This window comes from Camelus ferus, chromosome 5 (assembly GCF_009834535.1).
Source record: "Camelus ferus isolate YT-003-E chromosome 5, BCGSAC_Cfer_1.0, whole genome shotgun sequence".
NCBI classification, from domain to species: domain Eukaryota; kingdom Metazoa; phylum Chordata; class Mammalia; order Artiodactyla; family Camelidae; genus Camelus; species Camelus ferus.
The window spans coordinates 56979319-56993928 of NC_045700.1; the positions used below are offsets into that span (position 1 = coordinate 56979319).

A 14610-nucleotide genomic window follows, 5' to 3' on the forward strand; every position below is an offset into this window, starting at 1 on the left:
TTGGCTTCCTTCCTTCTTCTTTGTTACTCCTCCATTCCCTCAGTGGTGGGTGCTTCCTCCAGATTATTTCAGGGTCTGCTTCTTGAGGAAGCCAACCTAAGCCACCTGCCAAAGGAATGCTCAAAATCAAAGCATCAGAAGAATGCTACCAGCATACACCACCACAGATGAAGCACACGTGGCACTGGAGGGTGTTTATGGACAAGACTCACTAGATTCGGAGAAGGACTTGTAATGTGCTCTGCCCTCCGGCATTCCTCTGCCACCTGCTTTTGAGATTATTCATTAAATGTTTCAATTATCTGGAGAATGCTGCTAACATTTTAAAAGTTCTAGAGCGTTGCTGTAGAATGGGAATGTTCTGCTCTGCCTAACATGGTAGCTGCTAGCCACTTGTGGTCACTGAGGAACTAAATTGCTAATTTCCTTTAAATTTAAATTGCCACATGCTGCCAGTGGCTACTGTACTGGATTGCACAGTTCTAGAGTTCTGTGAGTGTGAAAAATTTTTGTTAGTTTCCTCCTCCTCATTGTCTTTCAGTCTCTTTTTCCCCTTGTACCATTCTTTTTTCCTTCATTTTTGAGTTAGCCGTCTCCCAAACAGTGGTGTAGCGATCTCATCAGTTTTGGCTGCATTCAGTTATGTGAAGCTACTGACTACATAGAACTGGGGGGTGGAGTTAAGAGCAGTCACTTTAGAAAGCCAGCTGTCTTTATAGTTTAAGAGATCATAATTCCTTACAGATCACATAGCACTTTATTTGTATTTACGTTGCCTTACTTACCAGTGTAACTCGTCTCCAGAGTATGTATGGCATCACTCTGCTCATCTTATGGATATGGTTGTACTGTTTCACGAAGTTTATGGAAGTTAATGGTATATTTAATGGTATATTTAAATTTTCAATAAGCCAGTGGTTGCCCTGACTGATGGCTGAAGACATCTACCAGGTGCGGTGGTAGTGATAATGAGAGCTCCTTTCCATGGCCTCCAAGCCCCTGTGCTGTCTCCATCTCCCTCTGCCCTCCAGTCTTCTTTCTGACACATGCCAAGACCACTTCTGACTGGGGGCTGTGGGCTTGATCCCTCTGCCTGGAAAGCTCCTCCCTAAGGTCTCTGCGTGGATGCTACCTTATCATTCAGCTGTGTCTCCTCCTCGGAGAGACGGCCTTCCTGTTGGTCTTGCACGTTTTTAAAAACATTGAATTAGATTCCAGTGACCTTAAATCAGATGAAAGAGAATTAGATCTTAAGGCTCATATTGATTTGTCAACATTACATAAGTATAGCATTCATTTATGATCTATTTTATAGTTTAAAAATCCTTAATTAGAAGCCAGTATCTAGTTGATATTAAATGGATATCCCTGGGTGAAATAGAACTGGATGTGTTAGGCCCTTATTAATGTGTTGTTAACATATAACTACAGTCTGTGTTTCAGGTATATTTTAATGAACTGTCTTTTGTTAGGTTTTGAAAGCACTGAATTGACTCCTCTTGCTGCAATATGTGTGAAAATATATTCTGGAGGAAAAGAATTAAAGGTGGATGGCTCCATTCAAGTTTCTCTCCCCCTTCTACATACAAATGATGTAAGTGCAGGGGATCACGTTCCTGCCTGGACGTTTGATATGAACACAGGTACGTGAGCTGGGTGAAGATATTCTGTATTCTGAATGTTTTGATTTGAGCATTTGTATGTTTTATCTTAATGTTTCTATATTTTTATTAAAATTTTTTCAGCTTTATCATGGTATAATTAGCAAATAATAAAATTTCTATACTGTTATACAAAATATTAAAATTTAATATGCATTATTTAAAACATAAAATATTTATTTTTGAATGTTTTATCTTTATAGAGCACTAAATCAGTAATGTTATAATATTAAGTACCTTGTCAATGACCATAATTTGCCCCACTTTGATTATTATAACTGTGAGGAAAATGATTTCAATACTACAGTTAAAAATAGCATTATTTACTCACATTCTCATTTTTTATATGCCCTAACATTTTGAGCAGGAAACATTTTTATTTTTTAAATTATTTCTCCTTTTGTGGGTTTTTGTTTTGATAGGCAATATGAATTTATATCTAAAAGCTTGGTTAAAGCAATTGAAAAATGTACGCTGATTTCATGAAAATAACTTTGTTTTATATAGAGATACAGAATGATTATTTTCCAAAAAAAAATTTACCAATTTTGTTCCCTGAGTTTAGCCTCCTAAATAGCAGCTGGAAGCACTTTTTTCTCTTCTGCTTGCCTTGGTTTTGTTCTTGTGCTTCCATGTAAATAAGCTGGGAGTCTTTACTAAAAAACAAACAAACAAAGGATATGATCAGTCTTAAGTGAGTCATGATACACAGCCTAGACAGTTTCACAAGACGTGATTTCTCCCTCATCTCTTTCCGTGTTAATACTTTTCTGGGATACGATGTCCCTTCTGAATGGCAAGGAGACTGTACGTGCCTAAATTTACACCTACCCAAGTTGAAGTCCATCTTCCAAGAGAGATTTTTTTCCTAGTAGCTGTTATTACACAAGCTCTTGGATTCACTGCAGTTGTAGAGCAGGGTATGCATGCCCATCTCAGAACCAATCTTTGTGGCCTGCATATAGAATGCAGATTTATTTAGGCTTAAGTGATGTGTTAGAGCTGGGACTCGAGCCCCAAACTAGTCACATGGACTGAGGCTAGACAGCAGTTGATCCTCAGGAGATTTGGAGTGAGATTTCACTGCAACTGGAAGGGTAAGTAGTGAGGCTATGTTCACTATGGAAGGTAAGTAATAATGTATCTATGTTTTAAAGAAAGACTGGAAACTATATAACTAACAGTGGTAGTTATAAGGGACAAACTCCTCTCTCAACTCTACCACACTCAAAACTTCGCTTCTGGGGGTGTTTTTCTGCACCAGGCAGTTCTCCAACACCAGCTGGGGTGTCCTAAAATTCCATTCGATTCAGACACTCTCTACCTGTAGTGTCAGACCCCTCAGGTTAAGGGCTCAGTCCCACAAGACTGTACCCTCCAACTCAAGAGGCCAGCTGCAAGTCCAGATTGTCATCTGTGCTTGTGACTGACTGCCTATAAGTTGGTGGTTCCTGAGTTTGATCATTTGCCAGAACAGCTCACAGGAAAACAGTTTACTTACTAGATTATCAGTAAATTACAAGAGGATACAACTTGGTACTAGCCAGATGGGAGAGATGCCTAGGGCAAGGTATGGGGGAAGGGGCACAGAGCTTCTGTTCTGTCTCCTCTGGTTGCATCACCCTGCATCTCCACGTGTTCACCAGCTCTGCTCTCTGAATGCTGTAGTTCAGGGATTTTTATGGAGGCTTCATTTTGTAGGCAGGGTTGATTAGATCATTGGACATTGGTGATTGAACTCAATCTCCAGCCCCTCCCTTCTCTGGAAGTATGTGTGGAGGTGGGGCTGAAAGGTCCAACTCTCTAGTCACATGGTTGGTTCACCTGGCAACCAGCCTCCTATCTGTGAGGACTTTCCAAAATTCATCTCATTAACATAAACTCAGCTGGGGTTGAAAACAGCTTGTTGTGAACAACAAGACACTCGTTCTAGCTTTATGGATGTTATCAAGTAGAAAATTAAATTCCAAGGCATTGGGAGCTCTGTGCCAATATTGGGGATTAAGATCAAATACATACATTTCTTATTATAAAGCAGTATCACAGTAATATACTATCATAAATTATTAGATCAAGAGCTCTATGACTTGGATTCTGGTCCATTTACCAACAGTGTGATTTTGAACTAATCAATTTATTTGGGCCTCAATCTCATAATTTGTTGAATGAGAGAATTGTTTTAAAACACTTTAAAAAAGAGTATCTGCTTTATTTAGAGCCCTCCTTTCCAATTGCTCCTCCTGACAAAGGCCTTTGTCTCTTTTGAATTGATTTATCACACATGCAATGCTTAATTTTAATGTGACTATTTAAAGAGCAATAGGTTGATTCATTTGCATCATTTCCAGTTTGCCTACCTTATCAAAAACACTATTTTATGGGTTGGAGCTTTATCATCACACTGAAACAATACACACAAAACTCATAAATAGCTTTGTTCTGCTGAACTTCATTAAACTTTGGTTTTACCGAATTCTTTTTTCTATGGATGACATTTTGTTGAATAAGATAACATTTTAAAAAGTTTAAGAAATTTAATTCTAGAAGTATGCCAGCAGTATTAGAAAAAAGCAGTATTTAATTTAAAAATTAATAAGGCCCTAAAATATACACTCTACGTGTTTAATCAGAATCCCAGAACAGGTAGCAAATAACCACCTGTTGATAAACTTGGTTTTCATTACTCACATCCTTAAGACATCTCTCAGTGTGTGTAATTTAATTATTTGGAGAGTCATGATTTCCCTAAATATGTCTCCATCCTTAGTTTATTTATAATGATTTTATTTCCTTTAGTCATAACAAACCGTTCAAATTATTCTATTTTTATATATTATAATATATACTATGTTATAATATATATATTATCCCATGATAATATATTGCCACAGGTTTCATAATCTTTTAAGAAGTCCTGCAAAGTATTCCACATGTGACTGTCAGCAAACTATCAGCATTACAGATAAACTGATTAGTATTTTTAACTTGCCTTCCTTTTTAGGTACTTGGGTAAATCATGGCCGGGGAATGGTCAAGGAATATAATAATCATTTAATTTGGACTTACGACGCACCACATTTGGGCTACTGGATAGCAGCTCCACTTCCAGGAACCAGAGGTATTGTAAAAATGAGTCAAAAAGTAAATTTAAAGAAATCCAAATACTTATACTGGAATTGATATTAGCAGATTCCCATTTTATTCTAAGCATTGCCACTTACCTACTGTATGACTGGGAAAAGCTTCTAGTCTCTTGATCTCAGCTTTATTTTTTTCATGTGTATAAAGAAAGATTAAGTTCCACTAACTCTAAGGTCATTTATAGCTGTAATATCTGATGAATCTGTGAAGTAAGAAGTTTGTTCTAATCAAGGATTTTCTTAGTTTACTTTTTAGGAAGAAATTCTACCCAGATCAGTCAGAGCTTTTGGTTGCAAGCATCAGAAACAGATTTTAGATAATTAAAAAAAATGTATTAGGATACAGAGAGTTTGCAGGATCCCAAGGAAGGCTGAAGAACCAGGTTCTAAAAGGCAGGCATCCAAGAGGGCCCAGTGAGCAAGCCTACTTGACTGTCTCTGGAATATTGCTGCTTCCTGACAGCTGATTCCAACCCTTTGCAGTATCTTCCTCATCTGTTCCTCATCTTTCTAGGGATAAAGCATTGGGCCTAAACGTGGGTCATGAGGATACTCCTCATGGAGGTGTGGTGGGGAGGAGGAAGGCCTGTTGAATAATAGTGTCCCCAGACTGTTTTCAGGATAAGACCAGTGACAGCCCGAATGAAGACTGGCCTGACATATAGAAGGTGAACAGGAACCAAGAGCTGTCCACTGGGAATGACCATTCATATCCTAGGAGAAAGGAGTATTTTCACATCTCCTAGACTAACATGGTATCGATCTATCTATGTAATTTGTACTTGGAAATCCTACATTCATCTCCAGTTGTGTAAATCTCTCAAAATTTTCAAACATTGCATATTTCATCCATTAAAGCTTCTTAAAAAAAGGAATATTCTAACCTGCTGTAGTGTAGACTGGTTGCACTGCAGGCCTGCTATCACTTTCTAGGCATTTTGGGCATTTGCTGGTATTGAGTTTCTTCTTGGCTTTCCCAGCTGCCAGCTTTGCTACATCAACTTTCCAGCCTTCAGCATTTCGTTGCTCTTGTCTCTTATCTCATTCTCCTTTAACCTATAGGTTTGTATATTTATAAAAACAAAACTTTCCAAAAAATTCACTAAAATGATGCTGAGAGTGTGAAAGCCGAATGTGTATGTCACTCCATCTTTAATCATGTGTCAGTGATAATTCTTTTGGTTTATCTAATATGTTGGCTTCCAGCTGAAAGGCAGCTGCAAGCTGGCTATTTCATGCTGTTCAGGAATAGTTCCAGTGCACACCCTGATCCAGGATGTAGATGACATTTTGCATACATTTCTCTGTAGCCAGTATTCCAACAGGAGAAATTTAAGCCATTAACCATTATGATCAAGAGGGATGTTCTGTTTTTGTTTGAACTCAAGTGTTCACGAGATTATTTATTCAGAAACCAGAGGGTGGTTATTTGTTTTTCATGGTGCAAAATATCATGCAGTCTTGCCAGCTGTCTGACCTTATTCCATTCTAGATTTGCAACTATAATGAAATATTGATGAAAAAGCACTAATATTTAATTTAATACTTCAACTCAACTTAATCTTATTTCATTTCTAATAAAAAATAACCTAAGGAGCACTTGAGTTTTCTAGAGAAGGAGCACTTGCCACAAAAAATCTGCCCGAAGCAACCAATTTATACAAGCTGACTATGAATTATAAAAGGTGAAATAATTTTAAAATAGGTGGAAGTTTTGTTTTAGCTTGTATGTTGGGAACAATTTTGTGTGAATCCGAGTACTAAAATGGAAGTGTGTGTGGGATTCCCATTTGAATTAGGTACCTTTCAGTGATGCTTTTTTTTTTTTTTAATCCATTCTGTGAGCATATCACAGTCATAGGAACATTACACTAGAAATAGGGATGACCTGATTGTAGTTCTGGCTTTGCCAGTAATTAACGGGGTGAACTTGAAATAGTACTTACCCATCTGAGTGTTAGTTTTTTCTAAATTGCGAGAGTTGGCTATGAGGCTCACTAATGTTCCTACACATTTTAGGATGTGAGTGTTAACTGTAAAATCAAAATTGGTCCTATGATGGGCTAGTTAGTGTCTGGTATGCTGGAGCTGCTTAAGTTATAATGTGGTTAATAATATACTAAATATGTTTTAAAAATACATCTTACTATTTTTTCAAGGAATTCTAGAAATCTGTCTAAGTGCAAGAAATTAAAATCAGTTTTTCACAAATTGCTATAGGTGGGTGGCTGAGTATGGAGTTAATTTATTAAAAATATATTATTAATGTTTTTAAATATGCATTTTCAAGTATATTTGATTGAGATTGTAATTTTCTACCTCTCTAACTCCTTTTGGGCATGTGTGTGCACACACATGTGCAGATCTGTGCTTTTTTGCTATTGCCATACACACTTTAAGACTTGGGGCAAATGCAACAATGTCAGCCTTATATTTCCAAAAGTGAGTTCTGTTGTAATTCTGTGGAGTAAGTCATTAGCATTACTCTGTTGTGGAAGTATATATATTCATATGTTCTTAGAAGCAGAAGTTGAATTTCTCCCAGTTATAATCAAACTTTACTTTGTGGCAGCTCTGGATCCTGAATAAGAATCTGCAGATGGAATTGTTACTTTTCTTTTTTGTTTGAAGAAATTTCACATTGTGCAGTGCTGTACTTGGTTGCCTATTCGATATGATAAACCCTTTATCAGTTACCGCAGAGGAAAGAGTGGTTGATCCTGGAAGTGCCTGTTCTTATATGAAGTTTCATTTAACACAACAGCAGTATAATTTAGCTAACACTTACTGAGCGCTTATCGTGTGCTTATTACTGTTCTAAATATTTTATAAGTATTAACCCATTTAATCCTTGTAACCGCCCACACAGGTAAGTGATGACAGATCTGGACTGAGACACACATAAATGAAGCCTGCCCCAAACAACACAGAAATAAAGGGTGAGGCCAGGATTCCAGTTCAGGCACTCTGGCTCCAAAGTCTGAATGGGCACATAACCAGAACACTGCTTCTCCAAACCCTTTAATATGACTGGTACTTTAACTTTTGCATCATGTAACTTGATAAAAGTAAAGGGTCTGAAGACCTCATGATCCTTAGTTTTTCTAGTGTCCCTGGTGAAGTTGAGAGCCTTATGCTGGACATTTCCTTATGGTGGAGATGACCAGGAAGTCGGCTGTCTCATCACTCTCCCCGCTTTATCACCCTGAATACATATTAGAATCTAGCTGATACTGACTTGTTACATACATTTTTGAGCAAAATGAAGTGTTAGTGATGTTGAAACATTATCTCAAGATTAGTTGCATTTATTTTCATAGGCTACACCAGTCATCCCGGTGCCGGTGCTTAGTCTGCTCTTTCCTGCAGTTAAGCTGATTACAACAGCATTGGATTTATGTGCTCTCATAAGGAAGAAGAGGGGGTCACCTGTGCCTCTGCTGGGCTTAGCTTACTGAGATCACAGCATCGTCATATTCTAGAGCCCAGCTGGAAGGAACTGCAACTTTTAATTCAGGTTCCCCAATTTTTGGATTCTCTCTGGTCCTTTCATCCCTGTTTACTTTGGCAAATTCTTTTTTGAATTTATCTTTGAGGTTTCTTTTTTAATAGCATGCAGCTAACAATCAGTACTCACTACCAACATTCTATCTCAAAACCTTTTTACACAAAACTCTCATTAGAAATGTTTTCTCCCAGTTTGTTCCACCAAATATTTTTGCTACCACATTTTTACTACCTCCTGCAGCAGTTTCCTCAGCGCTTGGCTTGGAAGCCAGTGTCACATGTTTTAGGTTTTTGTTATAGCAGCATTTCAGCATCTTGGTACCGATGTCTGTAATGCTCAGATTGCCGCCGTAACAAACAAACCTGTTGTCTCTGGCTAACAACAGCAAACACTTACTTGTTGCTTTCATTTCAGGAATGTTGGGCTTGGCTTGATTCAGTTCAACACTTTTTTCTTTGTTTAGAACCTGAGTTGAAGGAAGAGCAAAACTTTAGGATTTACTGCTCACATGATAGGGTGCTTTAGCAAGAGGACAGGCCATTCATTCATGTAGCCTCATTTAAGGTGCTCACATTTCACTGGGCAGAGTGAGTCAGTTGATTAAGCCTGAAGTGGGTAGCAAAGGTATTCCCCACCCACAGGGAAGCCTGCCATGGGAGGCGAGCAAACAAATACAACTATGTGTACACATACTTCATTTGCCTCGCCCAGGATAGGACACGGTGGAAAATTTGATCTCAAATAATGTTTTCTCTTTGTTTATATTTAGGTTCAGGTATAAATGGAGACTCAAAGGACATAACTGCCTACCACACAGTGTTTCTTACAGCCATATTAGGAGGAACAATAGTCATTGTCATTGGATTTTTTGCTGTACTTCTTTGTTACTGCAGGTAAGAACAATATTAAGGTGTGTGAACACAGAAACTATCGGATTATAGTATCATGTCTGTGTGTGCTCTGTGTATTAGAGTTTATTTCTAGAAATCAATGGTTTGGTCTTTAAAATATGTAGACTAAAATAAAAATGGACATTCTGACAATAGCATAGCAGACACAATAAGCATATTACAAAACGTTTTTTTTTTTAAATGAAGCCTTTTAGATCATAAACATATTATGAATTTTTTGTTTTAATGAAGCCTTCTAGATCATAACTTTTAAGCATTTCTTGCCTTCCCCTCTACTCTAGGGACAAGTGTGGTACTCCGCAAAAGAGAGAAAGAAATGTCACTAAGCTTGAGGTCCTCAAGAGAGACCAGACAACTTCAACAACACACATAAATCACATCAGCTCAGTCAAAGTTGCATTAAAAGCTGAGGACAAGTCACAGTTATTCAATGCCAAAAACTCCTCGTACAGCCCTCAGAAAAAGGAACCATCAAAGGTAGAAGCAGAAGACAGAGTGCCCGTGGTAAAAACTCGGGACAATTTAAAAATCTACAATGAAGATGTTTCATTTCTGTCAGTCAATCAAAATAATTACTCAAGAAACCTAACACAGTCTTTGGAGTCCAGTGTAGGGGCCAAACAGCCTAAACATGTTAACAACAATATACCTTCGTCTCTAGGTGATGCTCAAGAGGAAAAGAGGTATCTCACAGGTAAGGAAGAGGTGTATGGGCATCCCCACATTCCTGAACAGCTAATGCACATCTACAGCCAGCCCATTGCCATCTTTCAGACATCTGACCTTTTCTCCACCCCAGAGCAGTTACATACTGCTAAGTCAGCTACTTTGCCAAGAAAGGGACAGTTAGTCTATGGCCAGTTGATGGAACCAGTAAACAGAGAGAACTTTACACAGACATTGCCCAAAATGCCAATGCATTCTCATGCACAGCCCCCAGATGCCAGGGAAGAGAATATCCCACTCGAAGGTCAACAGAGCTTGCCATCCCAGACTTCAGATTGGAGCCGGTATTCAAACAGCTTACTAGAATCTGTTTCTGTTCCTGGAACACTAAATGAAGCTGTGGTGATGACTCCCTTCTCGTCAGAGCTTCAAGGGATTTCAGAACAGACCCTGCTAGAGCTGTCCAAAGGAAAGCCCTCCCCCCACCCCAGAGCCTGGTTCGTGTCTCTTGATGGAAAGCCAGTCGCACAGGTGAGGCACTCCTTCATAGACCTGAAAAAGGGCAAGAGAACCCAGAGCAACGATACGAGTCTGGACTCGGGGGTGGACATGAACGAGCACCACTCAAGCAGAAAACTGGAGAGGGAGAAAACTTTCATCAAAAGCATGCATCAGCCTAAGATCCTTTACTTAGAAGATTTAGACCTGAGCAGTAGTGAGAGTGGAACCACTGTCTGCTCCCCCGAGGACCCAGCTTTAAGGCACATCCTAGATGCAGGGAGTGGAGCTATCATGGAGCACCCTGGGGAGGAGTCCCCAGGAAGAAAAAGCACTGTTGAAGATTTTGAAGCCAATATATCCCCGACTAAGAAAAGGGGCAGGCCACCGCTAGCCAAAAAAGATAGCAAGACTAATATTTGGAAGAAGCGAGAGGAACGCCCACTTATTCCCATAAATTAACACCAAGAGTGGTTGTGTCTCTGCTGTCTCGTGCTGTTTATCCTTGCTTCTCGTTGTAAATTGCCGTATGAACTTCTTAAAAGTTGAGACTGAGGAATCTCGTGGTCCCTGGACATGTCTCAAGCAGAGTAAATAGTAAAATGGTAATGCAGTAGTGAGAGAAAGATACCAAGGAATGCTTTTTCTGGCCTATTCTTTTCATTTATTTTTGGGTGATGAATTTGAATGATCCAAGAGTTCAAAATATAACATAGCTTCGAGATGTTAGTTATCTGAAAATGTTGCTCTGTCAGCAAGTTTAGCCCTGATTCCCTGCAGAATAACAGTGAAAAGTGTACTCCTAAAGTTGCTTTCAAAAATGTTGCCTCTGCTCTGATGACTACCCCTGTGAAACGTTTAGAAATGACACTGTACTCTTCAAGCATCATATTCTTGTGAAATGTTACTATTGCGTTCTCTACTGCCTATACTTGAAAGTAACTTGATAAATGTTCTGGACTGATGTTATTTTAGAGTTCAAAAGCCAAACCACATGTTTTTCCCCCGATAAACAGCATGTGTATTGTATCAACCCAAAAGTAAATTCCATACTCATATAAGATGGGCAAAAAGCTACTTGGTTGTGAGAGGGAAATGCCAGCTCTTCGATTATTTCGGATGTAACTTCACAGAATAAATAAGGTGTCAATTTGTTAGAAATCTGAGAAATGAATGCTCAGATACTGAATTTTTATTTAAAAATTTCTTACCCCTTCCCACACCACCAAGAAGTGAAATGAGCTTAGCTGTGAAGGAAAACTTTTTACCAATCTAAAAAACCAAAAAACAAACATCCCCTCCGCCATCTTTAGTTTAAGACTCATTGATATATGTAGGCTAAAGTCAGTTTTAAGATATTTCTTCTATTCAAAAAAAGATTTCAGTCACTTAAATGCTATTACATGTTATTAAAAAAATCAATGAATTGACAATTTCTTATGAACACCAATAATTAAACTAGGTGGAGCTAAAGGAAACAAACATTTCACTTTTTTGAAACGTCAAGCGGGAAAAAAATGCCATTTCTCTGAGACTCAAAAATATCTTCAGGATATCAGGTATATATTCAGTTTTTTTCTTCTATTGACATTCATAAAATATGTTTGGGAAAGCCAGTTTTAATTTCATGGGAAAAGTAAAAAATTTTTCTTAAATCATGCAAATGCTGTAAGTTACATAAATAACATCTTTTTTCCAGTTTTGGAATACATTCTTTTCATCATCGCAAGGAATTCAGTGGGAACACAATTCAACAGCTGTTTTTAATTATAAGTATCTTCAACTCAGAATTAGCATTCTTATGTCCTAAAAATGAAGCTCTTTGTTAATTAAAATCAACTCATCCCATTTTTCTTAAAACTTCCATAAAGGCAAATGTCTGAAACAGCTTCCCCTTTCCCTTGAGGGAAAAAAATGAAACTAAATTGCTTTATTTCTCATGCCCTGCTAATTAACATGGGAGCAACATAGAGACCCAAGGTACATAAACAAGTTGAAAGAACTGAAATTAGCCACCTTAGCTTCAGTCAAATTACAGATGGATATACAATGAAAAACAACAGCTTTTCCCCCCAAGATAGAGTAGACTTCAGCCAGTTTTTCCTGTAATCATTTCTGAAGTATGTAACCTGTCAGATAACACTCCTACCTTTCTGTATTAACCCAAAGAACTTAAAGACCTAGGCAAAAGTTTGCTATATTTTACAGCAATCCAGGGAAGAGATACATGTTGTGGGTAATACCTAGATTTACTTTTTTGGGGGGTGGTGGCGATAAGATCCAAAATTAGAGGTGGCTTCTTACTAGTCTTATACAGAAAGATGCAAGAAAAGTGGCATAAATGAAAATGATTTGGAAAAGGTTAAGGAGTTAGTGCTCTGCTGAAGTGCCTTTGATATAGACTTGCTTTATTAGAAGGATATGGAACATCTTTCTTAAATGTGCATTTTCTTTGTTAGCCAAATTAAAACAGATGTGCAGTTTTTATTAAATATATAGATCTAGTGTTTCACGTTGGAACAATGAATTTTGCATGCCAGTAACATCTCTTGGTGTTTCTTTTTTGAATCCAGTTTATATTGATACACTGTTTATGTTGGAATGAAGTTAGAAACTATATAGTAATATGTTGCACTTCAATACTTTAAGTGTATATTTCCCCACCCTTAAAAATGTTTAATCTCTCATCTTGGTAATCGAGTGCACACACTGATACAGGAGGATACCATTCAGGTATGCCACTTACTTTCTTGTGTAAAGGAAATGAGAAGATGTATCCCCAAGGGCTTTTCTAGAAATACTTTTTTGGTTTCCGAATAAAATCTTATTTTTTTATACACTGCACATTCTGTTCTCAATTGGGAATTATAGGCAACTTATCTTTTCTAACGATCAAAAATGTGTAACTTCTCATTTGTGAGTGGTTCACAAATTTCCTGTTAAAAAGCTGAAGCCATCTACTTTTTCTTAACCCAAGTGATAATTAAACCTACAATATTCACAAGTTTCTTAAAATTTTTAAATTGAAAACCAACAGTTTTTCTGCAAATGAAAATCTTGAGGATTTTGGTCACAAATTGTTAGCATTTGTGGATCCTTTGTATATACTTTGGATATATCTTAAAAGCAAAGTTATCCCTCAATTAACTGATGGATTCATTTACTAAAGCACAGCTATATGTATTTTTGAATACATATTATCCTGAATTTATAAAATCCATTTTTATGACATTTATGCAGTTGTATAGGGATTACACACCCTTTTATAATAAATACACAGTATACCACGAAGGTCACAAATGTTGAGGAATCAAAGCACTTCTTTGCTTTGGCAGTCACTTTTAGATCACTTTCTGTGTGTTTGAATCTTCTGGTATCGATACATAGTGTAGAGTTTTAGAGATCTGTGGGTCAAATAATGTCCCTCAAAACTTCCCAGGAAGGTGAAGCTCAAAGTTACATATTCATTTATAGGGAAGGCTCGAGTTACTGATTTCTCCATGTACTAGCATTGTAAAGAATTTGACAGTTTTGACAATTAATTTCCATCTTAGACCTAGAGTTGACATTTTGCCCTCTTGTTTCCAAGTGTTTCTATCTTTTGTATTCTTTTGTCAGAGGAATCTCACATTTCAGTGTATTTATTGCCATTACTACTATATTTACTGCTGAAAACTTAACAATCTGAAGATTTGTAAAATGTTATAGTTCATTAAAGATAATAAAATAAATCTAAAAATGTACTTGATGCATTGTTTAATTTGGGGTAAACCATGAAACATTCTTCCCTAAATTGTTATTTAATCTAGTAAATATTCAATTTTTTATTTATTACACTTATAGTAAAATAAACATTTGAATATCCTTTGTTTATATAATGAACTTGATTTCTCTTCGTATTTCATGTTCTCCAAAGTTCACATTTTTACTACTAAAGTTGAGTATACACAAATTATTTTTCCATTCAGTTAAAGACTTTTAAAGATAATCTGATAGACATTTTGGGAGTTGCAAATTATTTTACATTCTAAATGATAAAATAATACAATATCCCCTGCCAACCCCTGTTTAAAAAAATTCTTTAAACTTTAAACCTAAGACTAAGATACACAAAGGCTGTTTACACTTAAGAGAATTAGCTCTCCTTCAAGAACCCTTCTGCTCAGTTAATTGAACAATGCCTAAGAGTTCATATAGTTTGTATTGTGGAAGTTTAGACTATCTTT

At 37.1% G+C, this 14610-nt stretch overlaps 1 protein-coding gene across 1 annotated transcript in view; it reads left to right on the plus strand.

The window, feature by feature from the left end:
* FAM171B (family with sequence similarity 171 member B) overlaps positions 1–14127 on the plus strand; it is a 59334-nt gene extending 45207 nt beyond the window's left edge. The window contains exons 5-8 of the mRNA XM_032479884.1: positions 1473–1643; positions 4663–4779; positions 9079–9202; positions 9502–14127. Coding sequence (XP_032335775.1) covers positions 1473–1643; positions 4663–4779; positions 9079–9202; positions 9502–10846 — 1757 coding nt within the window. The 3' untranslated portion in view covers positions 10847–14127. The remainder of the gene's footprint in view (positions 1–1472; positions 1644–4662; positions 4780–9078; positions 9203–9501) is intronic.
* The last annotated feature ends 483 nt before the right edge of the window (positions 14128–14610 follow it).